At 49.4% G+C, this 19,825-nt stretch overlaps 1 protein-coding gene across 2 annotated transcripts; it reads right to left on the bottom strand.

Moving 5' to 3' along the window:
* Positions 1–341: 341 nt before the first annotated feature.
* On the bottom strand, positions 342–19,818 carry MORN5 (MORN repeat containing 5). 2 transcript variants are annotated; one of them, XM_066610684.1, is made up of 6 exons: positions 19,741–19,818; positions 17,281–17,428; positions 16,255–16,366; positions 14,874–15,005; positions 4,060–4,231; positions 342–415 (listed from the first exon to the last, which is right to left on the bottom strand). In XM_066610684.1, the coding sequence occupies exons 1-5, from the start codon at positions 19,785–19,787 to the stop codon at positions 4,104–4,106; spliced, it is 567 nt and encodes a 188-aa protein (XP_066466781.1). In that variant the 5' UTR covers positions 19,788–19,818; the 3' UTR covers positions 342–415; positions 4,060–4,103. The 2 variants fall into 2 exon arrangements, with proteins under 2 accessions (XP_066466781.1, XP_066466782.1); XM_066610685.1 differs by lacking the exons at positions 342–415; positions 4,060–4,231 and adding an exon at positions 12,369–12,445.
* Positions 19,819–19,825: the final 7 nt, after the last annotated feature.

Raw genomic sequence — 19,825 nt, 5'->3', positions numbered from 1 at the left:
TGTTGATCCTGAAGCTGATAAGGGGTTCTTGGGAGGCCCAACTGGGGGTGTCTCTCTCTGCCACCCATGATCTAGACTGAGATAAGAAACTGGAGACACCCTGGTTGACGTTGGCACCCTTGCACACTGATCGACGTTGATTTAAGGAGTCCAGTCCACGGACTGGTTTGTGTGCTGCCTTTGTTGAGAAACCTGGAGGCCACCATGTCCTTTCTCTCGGGGGGGGGGGTAGGAGTGAGGCGATGCTCTTCCATTCAGTAGAGCTTCAACATCAAGGACTCTCTGGCCTGGTCCCTTTCAAAAACTTTTCGACCGACCCTCTGATCTTTTGAAGGCGCCAGCAGGAAATTGCCCGCATACTCCTCGGTTGAAAGGCGGTATTTGGTGAAGAGTCTAAACGACGTGCTCTGCGGTCCTGAAACCAAACACAGGCAAATCCATTTCAGAAGCATCCATTCTAGGCCATCGCCGAACTCCACAGGCGCCGCTAACCTAAGTGCCCACCACTGAAGGGGGGGGAATCTTTCCAATTATGAGGAACCCAAATCATATTTTTTAGGTATCGAATCCCTGCATGGATCCGAGAGAACACGCACATTCCTTAGTGTCTGCATCGAACGTTTAGGAGCCGGGCTGGCCAGGAGCCTGAGCTCTTTTTTGTTTTCAATGCAAAGATGGTTGGCAAAACTGGAATTTTAAATGATTCCCCCCCCCCTCCTTTCAATGGCACCTGCAGTTTTCAGGAAGAGCTTCTGCGATCAGGATTCAGTGAGTCAGATCAGGGTCTACAGCACGTCACGTTATTGCCAACATCCTTCCTCCAAGAAGGTCAGGACAGCAAACATGGAATCACCCCCTTGATGCTCCTCAACAGCCCAGTGAGCCAGGGTAGAGTGAGGGAAACCAAAGGCCCCAATCCTGGCTGAGTGGAGATTTGAACCTGTGCCTCCCTGATCCTAGTTCAGTGCTCTGACACTGCCGCAGCGACACCAGCACCAGCTTGGCCGACTCCAGCTGGCAGCAGCTACCTGTAGGTGAGTGCCAAATTCACAGGCAGGCAGACTGGCCCTATATTAATGTATGTCAGAACGGCCCTTGTGCCCTATTTCACTGGATCTGCTACTTGGACCTGGGTGGGTAATCCCATTGTGAGGGCCCCCGTCCTGCAGTGCAGCTGATTCAAAGGCACAGGACTGTTCCCTCAGCTCCCTGGTGGGTAGGACCTCTGTTTCCGTGCACCTAGTCTTCACTGTCGGGGGGGGGGGGTGTTCCAGCAGCACAGGCCCTCCACAGTCGATGCAGCTGTTGGGGGGCTCAGAGCAGGCACTGGAGTGAACAGCTGCCTGCTACTCCAGGTGGCCCCTGCCTTGTTAGGCCTGGCAGGGCCACTCGGAGTACTCCAAGCAGCAGCCTCTGGGATTGGCTCTGATTAGGAAGCTGCAGAGAAGATTTTGGAAAGCACAGGGTCTCTGACCTTGACACCAAGGGGAAGCAATTATTCCACGCCCACGCCTGGCGAGGAAGGTGGTGGTAAGGGGAGAAAAAAGATCCTCATCTTGCTTCTCCACATGTCTCTGTTTTAGCCTTTGTGACAGACCCAGATCAGGCACACACCACAGGCCAGTTAGGCCTGATGTCAGGAGATCTGAGACTGCACCTCTGATTCTATTTTGGGGTTTCTAAAAGGCCCAAATTGTATTGGGGATCGGTTCAATCCCCACCCCGAGCTATTTACCCCATGGGAGAAGGACTGCCGGCTGTGTTCGTATGGCCCAATTAACCAAGCAGCCCAGAGGTGAGAAGAGGGCCGGTGCAGGACAGACAGTGGTAGGCAGATAAATCTACAGTGAGAACTGTTGTGATGCCACCACCACCACCACTCCCTGCCTTCTCACTGAAGCCTTGGGCCAGGTTTCCTTCATGAATGTCAGGAAGTCACTTGAGAATGTGGGCTCTGCCAAGTTTTGCTCCAGCGGTTTTTGCAAAACTGGAAGCACTTCATCATTTAGCTCTGTGAAGTGCATGGAAAACAAACAACTATCCCAAGAATGTGAAATCTCTTGTTCCTTTAGCCCAGCAACTTCGTTGGCTGGTGGGTTTCACACACAGACTGGTGGTGCTGGACAAAACCTTATCTCAGGTCATCTTCCATGTCTAGATCTTTAGAGATCTTTAAAGATTATTGTTCTGAACAAAAGCTCACTTAATAATTACCAGGCAGGTTCTATGGGTAGAGGTGCTTGTCTCTGGTAAGATAGGTTTACAACCAAAGGGCGCAATCCTAACCAATATTCCAGCACTGACCTAGCCGCAATGCAGACCCAAAGTAAGGTAGCAAACATGCCCTTACCTTGAGGAGGCCCCCCTTGACTGCTTCCCACTGCAGGATGCAGGGCATGCTGCATTCACACAGCTATGTCAGTGCTGGAAAGTTGGTTAGGATTGTGCCCTAAGTCTTAGTGAATACGATGGGCTAAGTAACATCAATGACACAGGTTTCAAACGCCTCTATCTATGGGGTGCAAGAAAAGGAGACCAACAGGTCCAGGTGGGCAGCAGGTCCTGTCTGATGAGGACATGTGGAGCTCTAGCCAAGCAAGGGCTGAGAACCTGCTGTGGACTGAAAAAGCCAGCCCTTGCTTGTGAAGTCCTTTTCCACCCCTCCTGCAGCACAGGTAGCTGCCATTTACCAAGTCAGGACTTTGGCCCACCTAGCGCAGTATTGTTGACACCAACAGGCGGTGCCTCTCCGGGGTTTTTCCCCATCATATTGGCTTAAACTCCCACTGGCTTAGCTAATCTTAAGAGTCTTTAGCGGTGCCAGCAGATAATAGCCTCGACAGGGCTGTACAAACTTCTATCCAAATGCGGACTGTGGTGAGGTTCACAGAAGTGAGCTTCCTGGAAACACATTTCAGTTTTAAAAGCTCAAGTTTGTAGCCCTTAAGACTGAGCAGGTGAAATCTTATGAAAGTGGAGAAGTCAGAACAGGGACTGAGAAGGATTTCCAGTGCATTAGTTGAGGAGTGACTTTGGGGTCAGGCCTTGCTCCCTGCCACTCCTTGGCAAAAGGAGAACAAATCATGTCAATGTATGCAAATATGCTTGATTTGTGTAATTTATGTAGGTAGCAGGAGTTTTGAAAGCCAGAGCTGTGCCACCCCCCCGTTTCAGCTGAGATTGGTGTCACACTTCAGAACACGGAGGGCTTAGGGCCACGGGATGGACTCGGGTTCCAGGGCTGACAAACGGCAGAGACACCCACAAACGATCTGCGCAAGGCGAGGCCAGCTGGAGACATTTAGCCAAGTTTGTCTTGAAAAAGAGCTGATTGTTTTGTTTGTAGCATGTGGCAATTGTGCATGTCTTGGCGACAGTGGTGGAAAAACCCCTTTTGGAAGGGCAGGCAGTTCAGACCAGTATTTATTTAAAAAGAGAGAAAGAAAGAGAAAAAAAATTAAAAAATTGTAAAGCACTTTTTTTTTTTTTGTAAAATCAACGTCTGTTTTGTTACCTCCTTTTACTGTTGTGCTTTGTACATGTCTTAATTGTGTAATAAATAAAGTAAACGCAAGTCCAAGTGCTGGCACTTACATCAAGGAAATGGTGCGGTCCCCTTTTGTTTCTGAGAGGCTTCTTGGCGACCCAGCGCCAACCTGCCCTGTGGTCTTTTGCACAGAAAGCTGCTGCTTGTTGCTCGCTCAAGGGAAATGTCTTGTTCTCCCCTCAGCAAACGAGCCGTTCAAAACGGGGTTCCGGAGCTCAGGAGTTGTGAGCAGAGCTGCGACAGCCAATTAGCGCAGGGAGAAGAATCCACTGCCGCTGGTGGGTGTGTGAGTGCAGCGAGGAGTATAATGGGGTGCTGAGAGACGGTGAGGTGGTCCTTGGAGCGAATGCTTTTGTGTGTGGAGGGCAGGTACAAAAAGCCGTGCTCCGCTGCACACCTCATGGGGAATATTAGAGTAAGTATAGGGTGATTAGTGGCACAATCTACACTCGATGCAGCTGATGAAGTGAGGCTTTACGTTTTATTTTGTTAGCAAAGGTAACAAAAACTACCTTAATGTAGAAATTATAGAGGGCTGGGTCCTTGCGCGGAGAAGTTAAAGGCTTCCGTGGGGAGCCTGAGTCTCCGGCTTCCCCGAAGGGGCTGGCTTTTTCTTCTGAAACCCAACGATCTCGTCCCAGCCTTTCCGGCAGGTCCTAATAATCCACTCGTGCTCATCGTCATCTGAAAGGAGGGAGACAAAGGAAACATCAACCTGAATTATTGTATCAGGAGCCCTCCTTGCTGGTGCATTTTTTATTTTTTATTTTTATTTTTGGCAAAATAAGCAAGTGTGCCTTCAAAGGATCTGCCCCGCCAAGCACTTACTGCAAGCAACTGGGGCACAATCCTTTCTGGCAAGGATCAAATAAGCAGAGGGCCTGAAAATTATTTGGGGGGAAAAGTCAGACAGAATGGGAAGAAAACAAATTTAAAAAAGAGAATTTGGGGAAATCAAAACACCTGCAGGCCTTGGAGACAATAAAAAGTAACCAGTATTTTGGGTAGCATATGAAAGTATTTTTCAGTGCAGCTGTCAACCATTAGGAGTGTGTTCAGCCAATTTAATCTACCTTCTAATGATTTAATTTAAATCATTTTGCATATGGTCAATATCACAAAATAGGTACTTTTGTTTGGGATAGGAAAGGAAGTACGCACCGATGTGACAATTTACACTGCAATCCGAGGCACACGGAACATGGCAGGACTTCCAGGAAAAAACGCACGAGACCGTGTTGTTAATAACTGAACGTAGAAGGAAAGACGACGGCATTTATTCTGTCTTTCCTTCCCTCTTGCTCGCAGTGACCTGCAGAACGGTCCTGAAAGAAATGTGTCTCTAATTGACAGACCCGCCAATTAAGACTGCCCCTCGCTAATTAATCAACTGAAGCATTAGTCGATTAGTCTACCGATTAAACCAATTAAAGCTTGAAGCCCTGCTATTTAGTCTTCTGATCAAATTAGGTCCCAACCCCGTATCCGTGCCTGCGAAGCACTGCACGATGTCAAGGTAGTGAGGGACTTGTCGTCCTGGGATGGCAGTCTTGACAGGCAGGGCTTCCATTGTCACTCCAACAACAACAAAACACAGAGCTCTGTCTTAGTGGAGTGCGGCTAAATGTTAACGCCCTCATGCTAGCCGCGCTCTTCGGGAGTTCCACTCTGTGCGTTTCATCGGGACTCGCTTCCCGATAAGCTCAGCCAGCCTCGCAGCCTCGCTCAGAATCAAACTCTTGGAAGCCAAGCACACGTTTCGGGGCAAAACCCATCAGGGCGATTTCCTACGCAAGCCCCCCACTCCTGCCTGACTGGGGCAGGGGAATTTCCTCACACAATGTGCAGCTCGAAAGTTAGCAACAAATTACTGCAGGGTCTCTGGGAGGAATTTTATCACAGTTTCTTTGGGCCCCTTTCTTTCTCCACTGGATCCTAATTTCATACGATCGTTGGATCATCATTACTCGGAATTATGATATATAAAACTACGTAGGCTGACACCAAATGTGAATGCCGGTCTTCACGCAATATACGCAAACATTTTCTGTGATCCCAGGAAATATCCAGCTCCCCTCCTCTGGCTTTCAGGCCCCCCTTTTTTACTCTGGGCTTGGGTACAATTTATCCCTGCACCCCTTCTCATGGGCCCTGAATTACTGGAAAGGACAGATTAATTTGTTTACCCACATTAACATTCTGCACCCCACACAACCACAACTTTTTAAACATCTGTGCTATTCGTCATGGTGGCCTTCCTCCAAGGAGCTCAGAATGATGTGCATCAACGTTCCACATTTCATTCTCACAGCAACCCTACTAGGAAGGCTGGGCTCGGAGGTGGTGACTGGCCCAGGGCTCTCCAGTGAACTGAATGGCTGGGCAGGGATCTGGACTGCTGAGGGTCTCGACACCCCTTATTTAAGTGGCTTTTGCCCCGCCTTTCCCTGCTGAAATAAGCAAACGGCGGCATACATTAAGTGGGAATGGGGATAGCAGAAACATAACCTGAACATACACGTCCTGCTACAGGCGTTTACTGTCAACAGAAGAGAAGCTGCCTTCGAGAACAATTCTGGATACTCATTCAGAAGCTTCTGAAAACAAAACATGGCCTTCCACTGGCATTTAAACTGCAGAGCTGTGGAAGGGGACGTTGCAGGCATGGTTTGTAAGATACAAGCCTCTCAAGAGGCTGCGACAGAGAAAAAACAACGGCTGAGAAAAAACAATTTATTTACAAAGGGGGCAGCCTTTCCCTGCCAGACTGGGGCTGTTGTGTATCTCTGGTCTACCCACTTCCAGCACTAGAACCTGGGGCCGCAAGGCCCAGAGTGGCCTCTGCTCTGCCTGAGATACACAAAGACTGCTTCTAAACCTGCTGAGCTGGGCGGTCTCATTCATTATACAGGGACATCAAAGATCCCTGCCTGGACAGCAGGGCTCTGAGGACTGGATCGTGGATCAGCAAGGGCCGTTGTTCTAGTAACCCAAAAAGGCCTCTGCGGGCCACAGAGACGTGCTTGTGAACAGCTGCGGAAAGGGGTGATGTTGTGCCCCAGGGATTCACTCGCTTCTGCCTGGGCAGAGTACCCAATGGGAAGGCAAAGGTGTGCTCACATTGAACAAAGCCAGGCATTTAACAAGCAGTCCTGCTGGCCACAGGGACATCATTCTGAGCAGAAGAATGAGGCATTTGCCAGGCTCCCTTCTTGAGGGAGTTGGGAGCAAGGCCTCTCCTGATCCACAGTGATCAAAGCAGAGACGGCTGCTTCCAGTTATGTCCCATCGACGGCTGTTAGGCACCACAGCCTCTGTGGGGCCTCTGTTGCTCAGAGTGGGATAACAGCCATTAGGGTTCAACGGCTGCCCTCATACGCTGGCTGTGGGGCTGCCTGAGTTGGCCTCTGTGGAGAAGAGGAAGGTGCTGAACTAAGCCAAGGACCTGAAAGAACTGGGCTGGATCAGACAGAACTTTGGTCTTACCCAGTTGTGCTCGTCTTACTCCCAGGAAAGTGTGCAGAAGTCAGGCATCCCTTATCCAAAGTGCTTGGGACCAGAAGTGTTTTGGAATACCTGCATATACCTCATGAGCTCTTGGGGGTGGGACCCAAATCCAAACACTGGATTCATTTATGTTACACACGCACCTCATACAGAACTGAAGGCAATTCCGCACAATATTTTTAAAATAGTTTTGTGCATGTTGTGCGACTTGTCACGTAAGGTCAGGTGTGGAATTTTCCACTTGTGGCATCATGTCGACGCTCAACCAAGTTACGGTTTTCGGAATATTTTGGATTTCAGAATTCCGGATGAGGGATGCCCAGCTGGTCGAAGACTGCAGCCTTAGGGCCTCTGGTGGCATTTCCTGTGTGTGCCTTGGGCTGAGCCTGCGCTGGCCAGAACCTCCCCAGGGCAGCTCCTAAGGCACAGCAGCCCCCCCACCACGGTCTGTGCAAAATGGACAAAACCTATTAGAAGTGAAAGAGTTAAGTGACGCTGGGCTCAGCCTACTTTTGCCACCCTAAAAGAGGAGGCTGCCTGCCTGATAATCACTGTGGTTGTCGGGTATTTGAGTCAGTGCAGCTGCAGCCTCTTCAGAGGTAACCCCTGAAACAAGACAAACTGGGTTTATTGTGCTGAATGAGCCTCCAGGCTCCTCCCTGATTGTTCGTAATTGGCGGCCAGGGACTTAACAGCCTCTCGACCACCCTTTTTACACTCTACCTGACTGTGCAGCTAACAATTTAAATCACAGATGCCGATCAGGCATTTGGCGGCAGCTGCTTGTTAAAGCCACGGGCCGGTCCCCTCAGTGCCGTCGCCGGCAGCTTCCGTCACCCTGCAATACCAGGGTGAGCCTGGAGAGTTGCATTTCATCCATATTTAAAACAGAATTAAAGCCCCGGTGTTTGATTAGCACGCCCAGACGGGCACGCTGTAATTATGATTTTTCCCTTTTGGGGTGGGGGAGAAGCAGCAATTGTTGGGCTATATTAATACGAGCGCCAAAGACTTCACCTTCAGATGTGATTTCCCCTAAAAAAAAAAGTGGAGATGGGGTGGATGGAAGAGAATACAAATACTCTTTAATCAACGGGAAATTATCGCCCTGCTGTAATTAGGCAGCTCTCCACATTGTGGGTGAGAAAAATCACACCAGTGCAGGGCTTTCATCCCTCTTGGGCAAGTTCCCTCTGTCTCCACTGCCTGCCTTCCACAGTGGTGGCCCCGATTCACACAAGAGAGGGAGCCGGTTTGCCAGGAGACTTTGCAGATGCAGGAGAACAAGAAAGTCCTTCTGGGCAGCAGCACAGAGAAGTGGACTGAGCGCAGGTGAATGCCAACTCGTGCAAAAGCACGCAGGTTCTTAGCTCCTTGCTTTTCCAGAGAAAACGCAACTGCACTGAGTCAGAGCTGCAAGGTCAGGACGGAGGCCTGAAGGCACAAGGTGTCATTGCTCTCTCCCCATTAGAAGCATGGCACCCAATCCAAAGCAATGAAGGCAGGGTCCTGGGACTGTGCAATGCTTGCCCCGGCCACTCTGGCTCATGGGAGGCAGGGGTGGCACTGCTTAAGATGCTGGTGTTGGAAATCCAGCCTCTGTCTCCTCCATCTCCTGGTCCTCCCCACTCACCACCCTAGCTGGGTGTCACGAATTCAGCCTCACTGAGACTGCAGCGGACTCCGCTTCACTGAGACTGCACTGAGACTGCCCAAGCACAGAAGGCAGGGAGAGCTGCTGGGCCTGATGGAGGGCTGGGCTTACTCAGCCCCCCCACTCCCAGCCACAGGACAGAAACTGTAACAAAAAAGAACAAAGCAGAGGCAGGGCTGAAGGTGAAAGAGGCGGGTTAGGACAGACAAAAGAAAATATTTCTTTACTCAGCGCGTGGTCGGTCTGTGGAACTCCTTGCCACAGGATGTGGTGCTGGCGTCTAGCCTAGACGCCTTTAAAAGGGGATTGGACGAGTTTCTGGAGGAAAAATCCATTATGGGGTACAAGCCATGATGTGTATGCGCAACCTCCTGATTTTAGGAATGGGTTAAGTCAGAATGCCAGATGTAGGGGAGAGCACCAGGATGAGGTCTCTTGTTATCTGGTGTGCTCCCTGGGGCATTTGGTGGGCCACTGTGAGATACAGGAAGCTGGACTAGATGGGCCTATGGCCTGATCCAGTGGGGCTGTTCTTATGTTCTTATGTTCCTCCCCATGCCCAGCCAGTCCAGTGCACTGGACACCTATAAAGAAGGCCACACCAAGGTCCGCACGTTTGGTGGATACTTGTATGAAAAGACAGAAACATCCTTGTTCCTGGGAAGACTCAAAGAAACAAAGTTTGGGGTGTGGTCATGATTTTCAGGACTCTCCTGGTGGGAAGGGGACTGCTCTGGGAGACCTCCTCCATCTGACCCAGGGGCCTGGCCTGAGCCACCAAGCCGATGACGAGTGGAAACTGGAAGCACCCAGTTCACCTTCACGGCCACAGGCGACATTTTTGCTTCCCCGTCCCATCAAATCCACACCTCCCAAATGGATGGTGAATGAGGGACTTCCCAGCTTGGATGACCACAACCTCCAATGCTGTTGACATCACAAGAAACATCACAAGAAGCACAATAGCAGCAGGAATTGAAATCCAAACACTCCTGGTTTTTCTTGGCAAGCAGCGATTTGGAATTGGAACTTTCCAGGCTTCACAGCAGTCACGACTTTGGGGTCCAGAAATCAGGCAGAACCACCAGATCTTGGATGAAATTTGTGAATCTTTGAGCACATGAAGCTGCCTTATGGGCTGCTCTGCATAGCAGTGGCACTCCAAGCCAAGGAGCGTTCTCCCCGTCACCAACTCTTGGGCCCTTTCTTAATGGCATAGGTGCCTGTCTGCACTGCCTGGAAGGTGAGCCTGAACCAGAGATGGGAGAAAGATGGCATGGAGAGGGTGACAGCTGCCACCCCTGGATGCCTCATCCTCCAGGAAGGACCACTCCCCATGCTTTTGGGCCACAGCTGTGCGCCCAAAACTGCCACCAAGCCCCACAGGTTCCAAAAAGCGACAGGAAGCTCCAGTCCTCTGCCCACATAGAGCTTCGCACATGCTCTTCTGAATGGCCAGCAGGGGTTCCTCAATGCAGCAGGCACAGCCCTTTCCCAACCCGGCCACCTCTCCACTAGCGATGCCAGGAACTGGACGGAGGCCTGCACAGCATGTGCTCCACCATGGAGCTATGTGGCCGCTCCCTGACTTCTTCTAATATATGCAAACCTACAGACCCACTGTGACTTCCTGGGGGCTGCCCTACAGTATTTTTTTTTAAACCTGTCCTCCCTTGGCTTGCCTGGCAGGAAATGATCGGGAACTTGCAACAAACAGAATTCTGTCCACACACACACAAAGAAAGAAAAGTCCCATCTCCTCACTAACGCTGCCTCAAAGCGAAGGAACCCAGGAAAACAATCATCGCAATTTGCCTTGTTCTGTGCCCAAGAGCAGAGACTAAAGTGCTCACAATTAATTTCTGCCAAAGCTGAAAATTCTTGCAAACAGGTCTGGCGCCCACTCCTTGAAGAATACACTGATTACCCACAATTTCTCGGGGCTTGCCACAAACATTATGTCTTTTGTTGCACGAAAAAAAGCAGAATCAACCATCTGGCAAATGCCCCAGAGCTAAAATTTTTCACACGGCTTATAATTCACAATGATTAAATACACAAAAGCAAAAGAGTTATAGCATAGCAGGCTTGGGAGAAAAACAACGTCAGCGGCAAAAGGGCTTCCAGTGCTGGAGCAAAACCCAGAGACTTCGCCGTGAAAAGGCACCGTAAGAACTCGTTTGCCTTATTTTTCTTCTGAAGAGCAGTCGAGAGTTTCAGTGTGCCAGAGGCAGCCCTCCTCCGAATCTGGAAGGGCCGGGAGAGAAAGGCGAGGGGCGTATCGAGTGACGGAATTGTCCTGCCTCTGAAAAGCCACTTTCCAGTGCTGCCTGCTTGTGAAAAGCCCAGGTGTGCTCTTGGGAGCCGGGGTGGGGAGGGTGCCAGCCCAGGAGAGGCAGAAGAAAGGACCCAGCCAACGTCCTGGCATCCTGGGCACATCACTGAAGCAAAGGAGGCCCCTCCACAACCTGGGGTGGCAAGACCCCATCTTCAAGCAAGGGGGCCGGCCGAGCTGGAGATGCAGACTGCAGAGGCAGAGGCCAGGAGGCCATTACTGAGTCCCTGAGGCCAGGTACACCTGGAGCCTGAGGCATGTTCCCCCAATCAGGACTCCACAGAGAGGCGGTTGTCCTAGTCCCCAAAAGTCTGATGCTCCGGGGAGTCCAGCTGCCCATGCACCTGGGTGATGCATCTAAGGTCATACCTACCCCTTTCAGGCTCTCTACTTCCCAGCAATGGGATGGGGCCTGGGAGGAGGAGATGGGGCCAAGTCATCCTGAAGGACTTGGGCTGCAGGCTCTGTTGGAGCAAGTCAGGAGCATGGGAAGCTGCCCCCTCCTGAGACAGGCAGACCCTTGATCTCCAGTGATTGGCCTGGGCTCTCCAGTGTCTCAGGCAGGAATTAATCTCTGCATGGAAGTGCTGCATGCAGAAGAGGACTGGCTGTGTCGCTGAGCGGCAGCTTCTGATCAGCCCCAGCACAGGTGCCAGCTTGCTGAGGTGCCTGAACCAATCCTCAGAAGAGTCATGCAGTTCTGTAGCACTGCAGTTCCTTGAGAAATTGGGTGGAGAGGGGCTCAGAGTTCGCTGGTGTGCCTGGGTTTGTGCAGACGGTCCAGTCACTGCTGGAGACTTGGCAACCTTCACAGGTGGAACTTGATATAATTCCACTCATATCTTTGGTGGGTGCTTAAAAACCCACCAGTGGCAGCCACCTAATGGTGACTGGGGCTTGTCCACAGACTGGGGCCTGTCTTTGGCATTCACGAAACGCGTACGGGATTGTTGGCTGATGCTCTGGAACGCCCTTCTGAGAGGACGCTGCCTAGCTGCCAGCACAGCCTGGCTTACTCAGGAGGTCAGTGGCAGTGATGGCGGCTGGTCTTGGGGGGGGGGGGGGCCTTCCTGCAGCTGACATGGGCTTTTTCTGTCCACTGCCTGCCTGTTAATTGCGTACCAGAGTTTTAAAAAATTGATGATGCTTTTCAAGATTGTTTTAAGTTTGTGGTGTGGGCTGCGAGATGCTCTCAAAGAAAGGAGGGATAGAAAGCTGAATAATAAACAGTAATTTGTACATAGATGTCACTTTGGCCATTCGCTGTGATATACATACAAACAACTGTACTTATCAACACGCCCCTCCTGACTTGTTTTTTCCCTATTCAGAACAATGTTTTTCGTTCTCTAGAAAGTGGCATTGCCTGGGTTGGCTGCAGGATTTTATTTTTCAACAAACCCTGTGATGGGAGGGGGAATAAAACACATAAGAGAGAGAGAGAGAGAGAGAGAGAGAGAGAGAGAGAGAGAGAGAGAGAGAGCTCAGCTCACACCCAGCTCTTTAGGAAGGCGGTATAACCACCGCAGACCTGCCAGGGGTTTCAGAATGCTTCCTGACATCTGCTCTTGATGCTTCCAAGACCTGGCCGGGAGCCCGACGGGATCTTCCTGCCTTTCCTGTCAAGGAGCAGTCCTGGATCTGTTCCCTTGTGCTCCTGACCCCTAGTTTGGCTTCTTTCACACACGGCCCCCGTGTATTTTGTCACCTTGGTGGCCTTGCGCCTCCAACGACTTCTCTTGGGGCTGCTGGAGTTCCTCTGATGTCAGGCGAGGCCTGGCCCCTCCAGTTGTGTTGCTGCCCTTAAGGAAGGGACGGACCCCTGAGCTACATCCCCTCTTCACACCCATGTCCTCCAAAGGAGCTTCTGCAGAGAAGAACCTGGGGAGGGGAAGGGGGGAGTGCAACAGCCCCTCCTGGACATTTGGCCCAAAAATCATTTTACAAAACGGAGATATATACAATGGGCCAGTTAATCAGGGCTGATACCAGCATAAGTTTACAGTAATAAAATGTAACAAAAGGAGAGTTCAAAGCGCAGGTCCCCCCCTTTTGATGGAATTCCTAGGCGTTCCCGCCTGGGCTGATCTGTCTCGGTTCCTGTGTTTGAGGAAAGTGCTTACTTATCGCACTCATCAGGAGAGTCGCTGCATTCCAGGATTCTGGGACAGTGCCACGAGTAGCTGTTTAGATCCATTTGCATCCAGCACATTTAAAGTAGACTGTGTGCCACAAATTCACTTGTGTGGCACAGGACATCTTCTGAGCACTTACTGCCACTATGAGCTCATGCGGCACAGCGCAGGGGTCTTCAACAGGCAGGTTGGGACTGGGCTGAGAACCAATCAGCAGCAGTGCTGCCACCACCAATTTTCGGGCAGCTCAGGCCTGCACACTTTGAAGAGCAGCCAGGGTCAGGGGTCCAAGGTGACAGAAGCCCTCCAGAAACTGGTGGGGTTTCTTCAGCCAAGCCCTCCAATTTTCAAGTTGCCAAGGTTGTGGATTGCACACTGGTGTTCCTGAAAGGGGGGGGGGAGCAGTAAGTTTCTTCAGGTGTTGGGACACCCATGTGAAGCGGCCCTTCCCCCTTGGCTTCCAAGCCAACTGTGACTGCAAAAGCAAAGTGGAGGTGTCCCCTCTGCTTTGCTCTCACCCTTTTTTCACTCTCAGAGGGGAGCGGAGGGAGAGGGGCCACTTCACACAGGCATCAAAGCACCTGAAGGAACTTACTGCTTTGCCCCCCCCCTCCAGGAATGGCAGTGAGTTTTCGGCAAACCACTGCCTGGTGTTCTATGTGAGCCAGTTAACAAAGGTTTGTACTTGTCTCTAAAAATGGGACTGCAAACTAGCTTCAGACTCTGATTAGCAATCCTAGTTTGTAAGGTAGGTACAAACCACACTTTATGGTTTTGTGTGTAATGGCAAATCATGGTTTGAGAACAAACTAGGATGTAACTAAATAAGCAGAACATTTAAAGGGCAGGGATCTTGCAAGCCTTGTTGTTGGCATCCTTCAGTCTCGGAAGACTATGGTGTCACGCTCTGAATGGTGGTTCTGGAACAGTGTCCTCTCCAGTGCGCGAAGCCTAGGTAAAGTAGGTATGGAGGATAGGCTGTTACCCATGCAGCAAATCCCCCCTCTCCACGTCGCTGAAATGGTCCAATGATTTTGCCTCGAGGCTGACGTCGCTGAAATGGTCCAATGGAAAGGCAGAGGCCAATACGATTGGTTCCAGCGGCGTTGCAGGAGTTGCCAGAACGTGACTGTGTTCAGCCATGAACTGCCTCAGGGACTCCGGCTCCGGATTTTGCCTCGAGGTTGACTGCCACTCGAGGTTGACTGCCTTGAGGTTGAAGCCTCTTCCCTAACTGGATGTAGCCACAAGGCAGTGGAGGTTTGGGACCAGAGTTTTCCTTCTCTCAGAGGAGCTGCCTTCCCAGGCTGACGAGTCCCATCTACCCGGTGGCTGTTTAGTCGCCTCTTACGACAAGTACGGCCAAACTGAGGGCCTATTCTTATCCCCAGCCCCCAGGGGACCTTGCAAGCCTATGGGTCGGCATTACATATAAACCAGCCCCATAGTAGCTGCCTAGAAGGATTTGAAAAGATCTCTGATGCTCTTGCCCATCGCTCTCCTCCCGTCCAAACTTCCTCCTCTTTTGCTCCATTCCCAGCTTCCTGTGGCCAGTACTACACAGCCAAAGTGCCACCAGGCCCTATGACACTTCAGGTTGTGTGTTATGGAACTCAGCGTGCTCAGTGCCCCACAGAACTCAAGAACTTCCCAAAGGAGCAGGGGTCAGAACTGAACGGCCGGTGTGGGCCATACCTGCGTTTCTCAGAAACCGGTGTTGGTAGTCGACAACCACTCTGGTGGAGGGATTATAGAAGCCTTCGCCACAGTCGTAGCAGCCTCTTGGGATGACTCGAGGAGGATCCAGGTTGGTGAGCTGAGAAATGCCTTGGAATTGATTTTTTAAAGAAGACAACAAATTACAAAAAAAAAAAAAAAAGCTATTCAGGTCTTTGCAGGAGAATAGCTAATTTCAATCAATAACTATTTCATATAATCAGAGAGCAAGAAGGTCCCTACGAGATCATCAAGTCCATCCCCCTGCCAATGCAGACTTGTCCACAACTACCACATCCCTGATAGATGGCTATCCAGCCTCTGCCCAAAGGCTGTCAATGATGGGTGGCCTGCCACCTTCCAAAGCAGGCCAGTTCACCACTGAACAGCTCGCACCATCGGGAAATTCTTCCTGTTAGAGAGCCTCTCAATGATTTACAGACAGTTATTGCGTCCCTCTTAACTGTCCTCACCTTCATACCCTTCAACCTGTCCTCACAGGACACGGTCTCCAGCCTGCACATCATCCTAGCTGCCCTCCTCAAGATCTGCTCCAGTTTTGTCAACAGCCCTCTTAAACTGTGGGGTCCAGAACCAGACACAGTGCTCCAGGAGAGGTCTGACTACAGCAGAATACAGCAGTGCCATTACCTCTGGTGACTGCTATACTCTACTTCGGTGGATGCAGCTTAGAGCCGCATTTGCCACATTTTAGCTTTTTAATCATTGTAAACTGTTTTTAACTGTTTTTCATGTTGTATTTTTAAATTGTTTGTTAGCCCCCTTGTGTGCCCGTTGGGCAAAAAGGCAAGGTACAAATTAATAAAATAAAATAATAATAATAATAATAATAATAATAATAATAATAATAATAATAATAATAATAATAATTTGCTCCAGCTCATACTTAGCTTTTTGTCTACCAAAACGCCCAGATCTTATTCACACATATTGCTCAGGCAGGTATCCCCAACCTGATGTGTGCTTCTGGTTTTTCCTACCCAAATGCAGAAATTCACATTGATCCTTGTGGAAGTTTACGTTCTTTTGTATCAGGGGATAAGCAATATCAGGATCTCTGGTTTGAAGCTTTGAGGGGCTTAAGGGGAACAGTGGAAGTTTCCTGCTGGAAAAGGATGGACTGGGGGGCACCAGACTGCAAGGTGCAAGCACAGCATCCTGTGGAAACACAGCAGTGGGAACTGGGAGTAGGCAAAACGGGCATGGGGGCAAGCAGCCATGGTAGAAGGAGGCAGTGGCCTGCTGCCCCAGAGGCTCACAGGACATCTGCTCGGGCCACTGCTCCTCTTCCCAGCAAGGGAGCTGGCTTACTCCACGTCAGACTTCATCGCGGCCGTACCTGCTGGCTTTAGACCGTTGCAGATTTCTGTGTAAAACCTCCTGTCGTAGCCATCGCAGTAACGCCAGTTCTTGTCCTTGTACTCCAAACCGTCAGCAAAGGTGTACTTCCCCTGGAAGGCAAGTTTGAACGTCAGGATGGAAACAGACTACTCTGAGCATAGAGATCACATTCCTGCCTGTCGGGGCAAATAAAGGACAGCCCTGGGGCCAACTGGTTCCAGCATCCTGTTTCCAGACTGGCCACTCTGGAAAGCCTGCAAGTAGGGCAGGAAGAGACCAGCATCCTCTCCAACCCCACCTTCTGGGGTGAGATCTGAACTGGTGCTCACAGTCACAGGCCAGCCAGGAGAGAGCCACTAGCCAACCAAGACTAGGGCTGAAGCCACACTTTCTAGGACCCCCCACTCACTCTCACCCTCCTGAAATATTTTCACTGCTAACACTTTGCACCTTCCACAGTTAGTTAGCGATTTACTTATCCTTACTGGTATTTAGGAAAACAGCTCCAAAGTGCTTTACAAGAAAACCAGTGACAAATGGGCTACAGCCCAGTCCTAACCAACTTTCCAGGGCTGATGCAGCTGCAATGCAGCTCTGAGGCAAGAGAACAAACATTCCCCACTTTGAAGACTGCCTCCCCAGCACAGAATACAGCATGTGCCCCATTGGCACAGCTGCTTCGGTGCTGGAAAGTTAGTTAGGATTGGGCACCTCTGCTGCAAATTTACTGGGTGGCCTTAAGAACATAAGGAGAGCCCCGCTGGATCAGGCCAAAGGCCCATCTAGTCCAGCTTCCTGTATCTCACAGTGGTCCACCAAATGCCCCAGGGAGCACACAAGACAACAGGCACAAACTTTGTCTCAACCTCAACTGCTATACGGGGGTGATAATTCATATAACTCTCTCTCTCTCTGGTAGCCAGCAATGCAAAGCTGGAGTCATCTGAACCAAGGCAGCTCGTGGGCAGGTTCATGTGGGAGAAGGTGGTCACCAAAATGTACTGTAGGGATCTTGCGGCCATACCTCTATGGATATTCCTTGGTCCCAGGTCCCTTCGTATTTGCTTCCACTGGGAAAATGCAAAGTTCCTTTGCCGTGAAACATCCCATCTTTCATTTCTCCAACGTATTTCGTCTCTGTTGGGACGGTGTAAGCGCCAGTGCCCTCCAACCTGCAAAAAGTCCAAATGGAAAATCTGAAGCAGTGGTGTGCATGGTGGTGGTGAACACAACGAACACACAAGAAAAGGACCCAGGGGGTTGAAAAGAACGCACTCATAAAAGGTCTTCACTTGGTGCCTGAGGGCCAGCTCAGCTCTGCTTGCGTAACTTGGGAAGACAGGAGCACGCCCAGGATTTACACATAATTTCAGGCATCATCATCATTATTAAAAAAAAAAAATGAAACGCAGTGTTGAGCAACTGATACAATTCTCAGCCGGAGACCTAAGTAATATGAACAACAACAACCTAGTTGCAATATAATTGCAATTCCAAAACACCTTGAAGAGCACCTGAACAGCATTGGGGCCACAAAAACCACCCTCACCAATGACAAAATGCAGCTTAACTGGGAACAGCTTATATTTTGTGACTAAATTTGTAACCTCAAAACCAGCCTGGCATCCCAGGTCCTTGGGAAGGACTTGATGTCCTTGTCGATGTTGACAAAACAACCCAGTCAACAGCTGTCTGACTGTGTGAAAATCAATAATAACAATAACAACACAGTTCTAATCTTGCTATAGTACAGGGACATGTTGGGCAGCTGAGGCAGAACCACCCCATCTTAGTCCATGGGGAGGGGGGGAGGATCATGGCAGCTGCCCTGCCTGCTTACACCCAAGGAGGCTCTCCTTACACCTGAGGAGGCTCTCCATACACCAGCTTTCTCAGGTGTAAGGAGAGCCTCCTCAGGTGTAAGCAACAGGGCAGCTTTTCATGGACTACCATGGGGTGGTTCTGCCTCACCTGCACAGCAGGTGTAGTATAGTCCCCACTATACTTCTATACCAGTGGTTCCCAAACTGTGGTTGGGACCCACCAGTGGGCTGCAAAACGGACAGGGCAGATTATGCTGTGTGCAAGCTGCTGCTGGGGGGGGGGGAGCGCTGCTGCCCTATCACCATTGTAAAAGCCTGGCATTCATAAATCAGGTAGTGGCCTTCAGGGCTGCTCCAGAAGGCAGATTGCAACCCCTGCAGTAAGAAGGATAAAAACAGAGACTTGGAGTCTAATCCTATGCATGCCGACTCAGAAGTAACTCCCATTACTGGCAATGGAGCTTACTCCCAGGTAAAGGTGGATAGGACTGTAGTCTCGAGCAGCTGGTTGTGAAACCCTTTTTAAAAAAAAAGCCTCCTAAAGCTAGTTGGGACCTGATAAAGCGTCATTTAAAAAAGTGGGTCCAGGTGCTAAAATGTTTGGGAACTGCTGAGCTGCACTGTGAGGATTCTACACTACTTATTTAATTGATAAATTTTATTATGTCTAATAAATTTTAAGAAACTTTGTTAAATAAATTTTTTTATTTAAGAAATACTATCCCTGAACTTGTCCAAGATCCCAATTCTCTGCATGTCTACTCAGAAGTAAGTCCCATTAGTGTCAATGAGGCTTACTCCTAGGAAACTGTGGATAGGATTGGGCTGTTATAGGATAGGGCTGCCGTAAATACGTTTAATGAATTAATAAGAGGCTGCCATTCGTTTCTCAACCGTAAGGATCAAATTCATAAGAGTGTCATTCATAAATTATTGTTGTTATTGCTGTTATTTATTAACAGCCCAATCCTGTCCACACTTTCCTGGGAGTAAGCCGAATTGCCTCTCATGGGACTTGTTTCTGAGTAGAGCTGACTGGGATGGGGCTGTAACACATTGCCTATTAAGCGTATTGCTTAATTAATGAATTGAACTTTTATTTATTGTTAACTGATGCATTAGTGTTATTAAATTAATAAGGGGCTGCCCTTATATCTATATATATCGATAGATATAGATATATAAACCTCTCTCTCTTTATATATAAATCTAAAAAACTATATATATGTGTGTGATATTTATTAATAGCTAATTAATTAATCCTTAATAAATTAACTATACATATATATAATTAATTATATATATAGTTTTATATATAATTATATATATAGTTAATTTATTAAGTATTAACTATACATATATATAATTAATTATATATACAGTTTTTATATATAATTATATATATAGTTAATTTATTAAGTATTAATTAATTAGCCATTAATAAATATAACTAATTAATTAATGAACTATTAAGAATAAAAATTTAGTAGCTGCCAATTTATTAACTATAAAGAATAAACTGTCACTAATTAACTATGTATCGGCTATTAATTAAGTATTAATAATCAGAGTTAATTGGCAGCTGCCACTCTGCCCGAGGCGGTGAGGATGAGGATGGTGCCCAGCGGGCCCTGCGTGGGGGGCTGCCCGGCCGCCCGCACCTGCCGTTGACGGTGTCCCCGCGGTAGGTGCTGCCCGTGTACTCCATCCCGCCGCCGCCTCCTGCTCACCAGGCCGCGCCACCCC

Source organism: Tiliqua scincoides, chromosome 16, assembly GCF_035046505.1.
Source record: "Tiliqua scincoides isolate rTilSci1 chromosome 16, rTilSci1.hap2, whole genome shotgun sequence".
Classification (NCBI taxonomy): domain Eukaryota; kingdom Metazoa; phylum Chordata; class Lepidosauria; order Squamata; family Scincidae; genus Tiliqua; species Tiliqua scincoides.
Note: the sequence above shows the minus strand (reverse complement) of the source record. Positions and strands in the feature narration are given on the sequence as shown.